Below are 10,831 nucleotides of genomic sequence, written 5' to 3' on the forward strand. Positions count from 1 at the left end.
ACAAAGGGAAGCACAGCCGCGAGATGCCCAGTGACACGAGCCTACCAGACGAGCTAAATCACTTTTATGCTCGCTTCGAGGCCAGCAACACAGAGGCATGCATGAGAGCATCAGCTGCTCCGGACGACTGTGTGATCACGCTCTCCATAGCCGACGTGAGTAAGACCTTTAAATAGGTCAACATACACAAGGCTGCGGGGCCAGACGGATTACCAGGACGTGTGCTCCGGGCGTGTGCTGACCAACTGGCAGGTGTCTTCACAGACATTTTCAACATGTCCCTGATTGAGTCTGTAATACCAACATGCTTCAAGCAGACCACCATAGTCCCGGTGCCCAAGAACACAAAGGCAACCTGCCTAAATGACTACCGACCCGTAGCACTCACGTCCATAGCCATGAAGTTCTTTGAAAGGCTGGTCATGGCTCACATCAACACCATTATCCCAGAAACCCTAGACCCACTCCAATTTGCATACCGCCCAAACAGTTCCACAGATGATGCAATCTCTATTGCACTCCACACTGCCCTTTCCCACCTGGACAAAAGGAACACTTATGTGAGAATGCTATTCATCGACAACAGCTCAGCGTTCAACACCATAGTACCCTCAAAGCTCATCACTAAGCTAAGGATCATGGGACTTGTCATAAAAATAGTTGTACTCATCCTTAAAAATGTCGTACTGGAGAGAAGAGGACCAAAACGCAGCAGGTATGTGCAGGCTCATCTTGACTTTTATTCACTATCAAAATGAATGCCAAAATAACAAACCATGAGAATGAATGAACGAACGAACAACCAACAAACAGTCTGGCAAAGCATAGGCTCAACACAGAACAATTCCCCACAAACCCCAGTGACAAACAACTCCTACATATGTGACTCCCAATCAGGAACAACGATTCCCAGCTGTTCCTGATCAGGAGTCACAAGACACACACCAGACTGCCACGTCCTGACCCCCAAACTACTACACCAGCTCCATCTGCTGGTCAGGACGTGACAGTACCCCCCCCTCAAGGTGCAGACCCCGGAATGCACCTAAAAAAGAAAAAACAAGAAAAATCCCCAATACCCCAACAAAAACCCAACAAACAATAACCCCTAAACCATAAGGGAGGGAAGGGAGGGTGGCTGCCGTCAACGACGGCACTGTGCTACACCCTCCCTCCCCAACCCACCTATCCTGGAGGTGGCTCAGGTGCAGGCTGTTCCAGGCTGTCGGGGCAGTCTGGCAACTGGGGACAGTCGGGGCAGTCTGGCAACTGGGGACAGTCGGGGCAGTCTGGCAACTCGGGACAGTCGGGGCAGTCTGGCAACTCGGGACAGTCGGGGCAGTCTGGCAACTCGGGACAGTCGGGGCAGTCTGGCCACTCCGGCAGGTCGGGGCAGTCTGGCCACTCCGGCAGGTCGGGGCAGTCTGGCCACTCCGGCAGGTCGGGGCAGTCTGGCCACTCCGGCAGGTCGGGGCAGTCTGGCCACTCCGGCAGGTCGGGGCAGTCTGGCCACTCCGGCAGGTCGGGGCAGTCTGGCCACTCCGGCAGTTCGGGGCAGTCTGGCCACTCCGGCAGTTCAGGGCAGTCTGGCCACTCCGGCAGTTCAGCGCAGTCTGGCCACTCCGGCAGTTCAGCGCAGTCTGGCCACTCCGGCAGTTCAGCGCAGTCTGGCCACTCCGGCAGTTCAGCGCAGTCTGACCTCTCTGGCGACTGTTGACTGGCGGGCAGCTCTGACGACTGTTGACTGGCGGGCAGCTCTGATGACTGTTGACTGGCGGGCAGCTCTGACGACTGTTGACTGGCGGGCAGCTCTGACGACTGTTGACTGGCGGGCAGCTCTGGTGACGACTGTTGACTGGCGGGCAGCTCTGGTGACGACTGTTGACTGGCGGGCAGCTCTGGTGACGACTGTTGACTGGCGGGCAGCTCTGGCGACGACTGTTGACTGGCGGGCAGCTCTGGCGACTGTTGACTGGCGGGCAGCTCTGGCGACTGACTGGCGGGCAGCTCTTGCCCCGTCAAACAGCCCTTGTGCCCCCCCCTAAAAAATTCTTGGGGGTGCCTCTCGGTCTCCCTTACCTTGCCAGCCTTCTTCCGCTGCTTGGTCCTTTGTTGGTGGGGAATTCTGTCATAAAAATAGTTGTACTCATCCTTAAAAATGTCGTACTGGAGAGAAGAGGACCAAAACGCAGCAGGTATGTGCAGGCTCATCTTGACTTTTATTCACTATCAAAATGAATGCCAAAATAACAAACCATGAGAATGAATGAACGAACGAACAACCAACAAACAGTCTGGCAAAGCATAGGCTCAACACAGAACAATTCCCCACAAACCCCAGTGACAAACAACTCCTACATATGTGACTCCCAATCAGGAACAACGATTCCCAGCTGTTCCTGATCAGGAGTCACAAGACACACACCAGACTGCCACGTCCTGACCCCCAAACTACTACACCAGCTCCATCTGCTGGTCAGGACGTGACAGGACTAAACACCTCCCTCTGCAACTGGATCTGGGCCAACCCCAGGTGGTGAGGGTAGGTAGCAACACATCTGCTACGCTGATCCTCAACACTGGAGCTCCCCAGGGGTGCGTGCTCAGTCCCCTCCTGTACTCCCTGTTCACCCACGACTGCTTGGCCAGGCACGGGTCCAAAACCATCATTAAGTTTGCAGATGACACAACAGTGGTAGGCCTGATCACCGACAACGACGAGACAGCCTATAGGGAGGAGGTCAGAGAACTGGCAGTGTGGTGCCAGGACAATAACCTCTCCCTCAATGTGTGCAAGACAAAGGAACTGATCGTGGACTGCAGGAAAAGACGGGCCGAACAGGCCCCCATTAACATTGACGGGGCTGTAGTGGAGCGGGTTGAGAGACTCAAGTTCCTAGGTGTCTACATCACGAATGAACTATCATGGTCCAAACACACCAAGTCAGTCGTGAAGAGGGCACAACAAAACCTTTTCCCCCTCAGGAGACTAACTCCAGTCACTCAAGTCATAGACTGTTTTTTCTCCTACCACACGGCAAACGGTACCAGAGCGTATCCTGCATAGTGGCTCTGAGTTTTGGCGTATGATCAGTGGTAACTTTAGCATGTAAATCATGGTGGGACAATCTCTCCAAAAAATGTAGGGATACATGCTAGCCTGTTGGGGCTAAGGGGCAGTATTTGCACGGCCGGATAAAAAACGTACCCGATTTAATCTGGTTACTACTCCTGCCCAGTAACAAGAATATGCATATAATTAGTAGATTTGGATAGAAAACACTCTAAAGTTTCTAAAACTCTTTGAATGGTGTCTGTGAAAATAACAGAACTCATATGGCAGGCCAAAACCTGAGAAGATTCCATGCAGGAAGTGGAAATCTGATTTGTGGAATCACCTTCAACACTTTGCCTATGAAACACACCGTGAGTTAGGATTCATTTAGCACTTCCTAAGGCTTCCACTAGATGTCAACAGTCTTTACAAAGTGGTTTGAGTCTTCTCCAGTAAAAACTGACCGAACGAGAGGCCTGGAAATTTGGTCATAGGGGGAGGGCCATTACTACTATGATGCGGGCGCCCATGGGTACCCTTTCATTCCGAAACGTTTAGTAAGACAATGCAATCGTCCGCCTTGAATATTATTGAAGCTCTGATTGAAAAAGGCCCTGAAGATTTATGTTGTACAACATTTGACATGTTTGAACGAATGTAAATATATTTTTTTTGCACGACAAGTCCCGCGCGCTTCAGTACATTATGAGTAGCCTTCGGAACGCGCTAACAAGAAGAAGCTATTGGGACATAAATTATTAACTTTTTTGAACAAAAACTACATTTGTTGTGGACCTGGGATTCCTGGAAGTGCCTTCTGTTGAAGATAAACAAAGGTAAGGGAATATTTACATTAGTATATTTGATTTTAGATGGTTCCAAGATGGCGCTAACCTGTATCGCCTAGCCTATTTTTCTGAGCATAGCATCTCGTTTATTGCAAAGTGTGATTTCCCAGTAAAGTTATTTTTAAAACTGGCAATGCGGTTGCATTCACGAGATGTTAATCTATAATTCTTTGAATGACAATATTACATTTTAAGAATGATTTCGAATAGCAATTTTGTAAATTGTAGCGCTAATTCAATGGAAGCATTTGAGGGAAAATATTTTCTGAACGTCACGCGCCGATGTAAAATGCTGTTTTTATATATAAATATGAACTTTATCGAACAAAAAATGCATGTATTGTGTAACATGATGTCCTAGGAGTGTCATCTGATGAAGATTGTCAAAGGTTAGTGCTGCATTTAGCTGTGTTTTGGGTATTTGTGATGCATGCTAGTTGCTTTGAAAATGTGTGATTATTTTTGGCAGGGTACTCTCCTAACATAATCTAATGTTTTGCTTTTGCTGTAAAGCCTTTTTGAAATCGGACAACGTGGTTCGATTCAGGAGAGGTGTATCTATAAAATGGTGTAAAATAGTCATATGTTTGAGAAATTGAAGTTATAGCATTTATGAGGTATTTGTATTTCGCGCGACGCGATTCCACTAGCTGTTGACTAGGGTGGGACGCAAGCGTCCCAGGTTCCCAGACAGGCTAGCAAAGCCACTACACAACACAACACTAAGCAATACATTAACTGCACTATAAAGGTGACAAACGGTGCCCACAAACTGTTAGGGCCCACATAAAGCTGTCCCAACTGCAGAGCTTTCTTTTCAGCACCATGGATTGAATCCTCACCACTGCTACACCTAGTTATCAGCAGAGCCATGTCTGGCAGCGAAACAGTTAATTCAGCCTCATTTACTGCCTTTTAAAAAGACATAGCTGATATGGCTGACTTGCTTAATACCTCTTACATCTAGACGTTCCGCTAGCGGAACACCTGCTCCAATATCCAATGATGGGCGTGGCGCGAAATACAAATTCCTCTAAAATCCGAAAACTTCCATTTTTCAAACATATGACTATTTTACAGCATTTTAAAGACGAGACTCTCGTTAATCTAACCACACTGTCCGATTTCAAAAAGGCTTTACAGCGAAAGCAAAACATTAGATTATGTCAGCAGAGTACCAAGCCAGAAATAATCAGACACCCATTTTTCAAGCTAGCATAAAATGTCACAAAAACCCAGAAGACAGCCAAATGTAGCACTAACCTTTGATCTTTATCAGATGACACACCTAGGACATTATGTTATACAATACATGCATGTTTTGTTCAATCAAGTTCATATTTATATCAATAAACAGCTTTTTACATTAGCATGTGACGTTCAGAACTAGCATACCCCCCGCAAACTTCCGGGGAATTTACTAACAATTTACTAAATTACTCACGATAAACGTTCACAAAAAGCATAACAATTATTTTAAGAATTATAAATACAGAACTCCTCTATGCACTCGATATGTCCGATTTTAAAATAGCTTTTTGGTGAAAGCACATTTTGCAATATTCTAAGTACATAGCCCAGCCATCACGGGCTAGCTATTTAGACACCCAGCAAGTTTAGCCTTCACCAAAATCAGATTTACTATTACAAAAGTTTGATTACATTTTGTTGTCTTCGCCAGAATGCACTCCCAGGACTGCTACTTCAATAACAAATGTTGGTTTGGTCCAAAATAATCCATCGTTATATCCGAATAGCGGCGTTTTGTTCGTGCGTTCCAGAAACTATCCGAAATGGCAAATCAGGGTCGTGCGCATGGCGCATTTCGTGACAAAAAAATTCTAAATATTCCATTACCGTACTTCGAAGCATGTCAACCGCTGTTTAAAATCAATTTTTATGCAATTTATCTCGTAAAAAAGCGATAATATTCCGACCGGGAATCTCCTTTTCGGTAAACAGAGGAAAAAACACAAAGACAGGGGCGGCCAGTGCACCCGCCTAAGCCCACAGTCCCTTGATCGGCCACTTGACAAAGGCGATAATGTGTTTCAGCCTGGGGCTGGAATGACGACTTTCAGGTTTTTCCCGGGCTCTGAGAGCCTATTGGAGCCGTGGGAAGTGTCACGTTACCGCAGAGATCCTTTGTAATGGAATGAGATGTCAAAGAAAGACAATAAATGGTCAGACAGGCCACTTCCTGTAAAGGAATCTCTCAGGTTTTGACCAGCCATTTGAGTTCTGTTATACTCACAGACACCATTCAAACAGTTTTAGAATCTTTGGAGTGTTTTCGATCCAAAGCTAATAATTCTATGCATATTCTAGTTTCTGGGCAGGAGTAATAATCAGTTTAAATCGGGTACGTTTTTTATCCAGCCGTGAAAATACTGCCCCCTAGCCATAACAGGTTAAACAAATGTGTTTTCTACTGACAATTAAGATGTACAAACTGTGGCATAAGGGATGACGAGCGGATAAGAGGCAATCCGTAATTTCAATTAAGACATTAATGAGCAAGTTAGGACAGACGTAATCAATATAAGTATTTCTTCAGCACTTTTGAAATGTAAAGTGACAGAATTCAGAACATGGGCCGTTCTTACAGTATTCTCCCTGTACACCAAGTCAGAACTGTAAGGTAAATAAAGGAGGCATATAAGCAGACAATGAAAGCTCTTACAATATTCCATGACTACATTTCTCTAAAACAGGCAAAAGGCTACATGTGCACCACCAAGTCAGAATAGTAGGTGATGAGAGGGAAAGGGAACAAATTATTAGGGTAAGGCACATCAAATCAAATGTATTTATATAGGCCTTCTTACATCAGCTGATATCTCAAAGTGCTGTACAGAAACCCAGCCTAAAACCCCAAACAGCAAGCAATGCAGGTGTAGAAGCACGGTGGCTAGGAAAAACTCCCTAGAAAGGCCATGGGCTACTAACAGCGTAATACACAACATACACTTAGTATTACTTTCTTAGCTACAGTATACATATCTCCCTGGTATATTACATCATTTATACAGCAGCATACAACACATTTTTGGACATTGTGCTCACTTGAACAGGAAAGTGGCGCGGCGGTCCTTGTGGGCAAACTTTGTCATCAAAGTGGCATTCTCTGGATTGATCGTGCTTTCAAGACAACTGGGAACTTGGACAAAAACAAAGTTGAATCATGATGTCAGTGATCTTCTAGAAAGAGGCCTGAGTTCCCGACTTGGAATTCCAAGTTGGATGACCATTCAAAACGTATTATCCGAGTCTGAGCTCTTTTAAAAAAAATGTTTTTGTTGTTGTTGTCTTGAACTCACTTAAGTCTGATATTTCCCAGTTCCGAGTTTCCAGTTGTTTGAACATGCCAGAAGTCATGCTGGATGACAGCATGGCCAATGTATTCAAACCTTTTCTGGCCCATGGTGTTGAATGTTAATCCTTCTTAGGGCTAGGCCCATTTTTTTAAAATCAATTTCCACCTGAATGACGTGCCCAAAGTAAACTGCCTGTAGCTCAGGCCCTGAAGCCAGGATATGCATATAATTGGTACCATTGGAAAGAAAACACTTTGATGTTTGTAGAAATGCTAAAATAATGTAGGAGAATATAACAGAATAGATATAGTAGGAGAAAATCAAAGAAAAACCAACCAGATTTTCTTTTGAGAGAGAGACCTTCCTCTTAGAAATGCAAGAGAAAGGTTATATTGTAAAATAGCTCCCTGGATGGTGTCAGCAGACTATGTTCAAGGTTTCAGGCTTGTAACTTAAAAAACGAATAAGAAATAACAGTTTTTGTATGAGGACACAGTCTGCAAAATCCGTGTTACCGCACGTAATGATGAAGTTGCGCACCTGCTAAAATCAGTTTCCTATTGAACATGCCTCTTTCCAATATACATATTATGGTTTGATTACATTTTAAGGTGTCTGAGGAGTAAATAGAAATGTATTTTTACTTGTGGAAACAAAGTTTATGGGTAGATTTTCGGATTCCTTTCTCTGCAAGATGAACGAGTGGATTATTCAAATCGATGGTGCCAACCAAACATAATTTTTGGGATATAAAAAGGATTTTATCTAACAAAAGGACACTACATGTTATAGCTGGGACCCTTTGGATGACAAATCAGAGGAAGATTTTCAAAAGTAAGTGAATATTTAATCTTTATATGTGAATGTATGAAACCTGTGCCGGTGGAAAAATATTGTGGGGCGCCGTCCTCAAACAATCGCATGGCATGTTTCCGCTGTAATAGCTACTGTAAATCGGACAGTGCAGTTAGATTAACAAGAATATAAGCTTTCAGCCAATATAAAACACTTATATGTACCTAAATGTTTAAAATCCATAATAACTATTAGAATTTATTTGAATTACGCGCGTGGGACACTAATCCTTATTTAAGCTTGGAAAAGAGATCCTTAAACCCAGACTTGGACCACACACCCACTCCACTGAATAGCAGGCTAGTGATTGCTTTGTTATGCTTGCAGTTAGCCACTGACTCCTTCCAAATCACTCATTGTTGAATTTGCGATTTCCAACTTGGTGTGTAATGTTTATTTCCAATGGCCAATGGGCACCGATACGTTTAATCTCTAATTTCGCATTATTACCTCCAATATGACCCAATTCGCATTTCCAATTTTCCACCCTGACATAGCCTACCCTACCGGGCCTCAACCAATAGTCAATATAGGCTAAAGATCCCAAGCAGGGCTACAGCAACTTCCAGAGAAAGTCAGGCTCTTGGGCTTTATGGTGGCCACCCTGGTGAGTGGCCACCATAGTGTCGCTGTAACCAAGTGGTCACATATAGTTTTGGATTCCACTGCACCAGAGCAGGTTGGTGAAGTTCTATGAACATCAAGGCAGACAGGTGATATTTCTTTTCAAACATTATGAAGTTGTCAAGCCTCCAATGGGCCTCTGCATTGCACACATGTAGCCTACAGTTTGTATTCATTCGCCAGGGAGAAGACAGGGAAGAAACCACCATTTACCTACTTTTAGGCTGCTCTAGCATACATATTTATTTGGTTTGTCAATCTATTGTTTTTAATTAGAATTTTAGTGGTAATTAAATATAATTTATTTACAATTGATCAGAATACATTTTCAGTGTATTCTCAAATTGAAACAATTTAGGAAGCGCTGCTCCCTCACGCTTCCCCAGCACTTCAAGCCTGATTACTTGTGAAGCTAAGGCAGCTGGACTGCGCTATTTCATCATTAAAAATATGAATATATTTTTGTGGGAGTATTATTTGTCGCAACCCCCACTACTACTTCCCGCGGCTATGTCTAAAAGTGGGTGCCTCAGACAGTATCATGAAGTGTGAGCCTAAAAATCAGGACAGTCTCTTCAAGGTCAAGTCCCAGAGCCCATACATGTCCTTCATTGGTCCACTCAGAGGCACAGTTATCAACAAATCAATAATTTCCCAGTAGATGGCAGCAAACACTCACGAATCAGTTCAAATCATTTGAATGCAGGCAGGACACTAAGGGCATTGAGATGTAGCTGGGGACTATCTGTTGTAGTGGGGATACTGCGGAGTGGGGACTTTTGAGTAGCTGGCAAACACTTGCTCTATGCGTAGCGAGCATGTTGGTAGATGGGACAGATGGAGAAAAGGAGAGGATGAGCGTACTACATTAGTCAGGATTTTCATTAGAATAAAGCAGAATGACTAGTGTTTTTTTGATTTACTGAACCTTTTTCCTTCGTGTTTGTTCTTCTTGCTTGCTCCCCAAAATGACCACCCGTGGACCTAGCATCGTGTTTGAGTGGCTGAAGACCCTCCAGCTCTCTCAGTATGTGGAGTGCTTCGTGGATAATGGCTATGATGATCTGGAAGTTTGCAAACAAATTGGGGACCCCGACCTGGATGCTATCGGTGTCTACATACCGCACCATCGGCGAAGGATCAACAACGCGGTGCAAAGGCTGAAAGATGAGGATGAGGAAGCCGCCGGGCTTTACTTCACACTTGAGCCGATGCCCACCACACCCCCCAACAGCCACCTGTTGGAACATTACGAGTCCAAACTCTGGGGGTCAAAGTCTTGGACCGAACCGGACAGTGACTGGGTCGGGAGGAACGGCGCATATCTGTGCGCGCGAAGGAACCTGATGCTTGGTAACCGAAGGGAGTTGGTGATTTACCCCAAACTGAAGCTGAAGATCATGATTAGGGATAAAGTCATCAGAGATGGCATCAACCTCGCCGGGCCACCATACTCAAACAAGGTATATAAGTCACAAAGGTTTTTGGTGTGCTTTGTCCAGTGTTGACCTCATATTGTCTTACAGAAACCCTGTATTGATCTCACATAAGTGCCTGCTGCCTCCCAGTGTGCTCTCAGGTGATGGAGTGGCCAGTCTGTCTTTTGAAGGTCACTTTGGTGGGGTTACCATCATGAGAAAGATATTAGTGCCTAGCTTCCAATACTCTTCACATCCTTTTAATCTAAAATGGAGTTTGTATCAGCTATCTGCCATGAGGGCAGGGGCCTCAGAGAAAAGTGGCAATAATAATCTAAACTTTCGAATACCCCCAAAACACAAACTTTGGATCAGCACCTCACCTCACACTTGTCATGCCCAGTGCTAATGTAATGAGTGACTGACTGGTCACATATCAGATTTCTTTAATGATAACCATGAGAGAATAGAACTGTCCCAGGGTCAGTGAGTTCAGTTCACCCTGCAGCCTGGCCACAGAGCCATACAAAGGATTACTATACATATGACCAAAAGTATGTGGACACCTGCGGGTCGAACATCTCATTCCAAAATCATGGGCATTAATATGGAGTTTGTCCCCCTTTTCTGCTATAACAGCCTCCACTGTTCTGGGAAGGCTTTCTACTAGATGTTGGAACATTGTTGGGGGGACTTGCTTCCATTCAGCCACAA

At 44.7% G+C, this 10,831-nt stretch overlaps 1 protein-coding gene across 1 annotated transcript; it reads left to right on the forward strand.

Annotated features, from left to right (window-relative positions):
- The first annotated feature begins 9,478 nt into the window (after positions 1-9,478).
- Positions 9,479-10,207, forward strand: LOC106571831 (sterile alpha motif domain-containing protein 5). The gene has a single exon (XM_014145300.1). It carries the CDS (start codon positions 9,668-9,670, stop codon positions 10,205-10,207), a length of 540 nt encoding a protein of 179 aa, XP_014000775.1. The 5' UTR covers positions 9,479-9,667.
- The last annotated feature ends 624 nt before the right edge of the window (positions 10,208-10,831 follow it).

This window comes from Salmo salar, chromosome ssa15 (assembly GCF_905237065.1).
Source record: "Salmo salar chromosome ssa15, Ssal_v3.1, whole genome shotgun sequence".
Taxonomy (NCBI): Eukaryota; Metazoa; Chordata; class Actinopteri; order Salmoniformes; family Salmonidae; genus Salmo; species Salmo salar.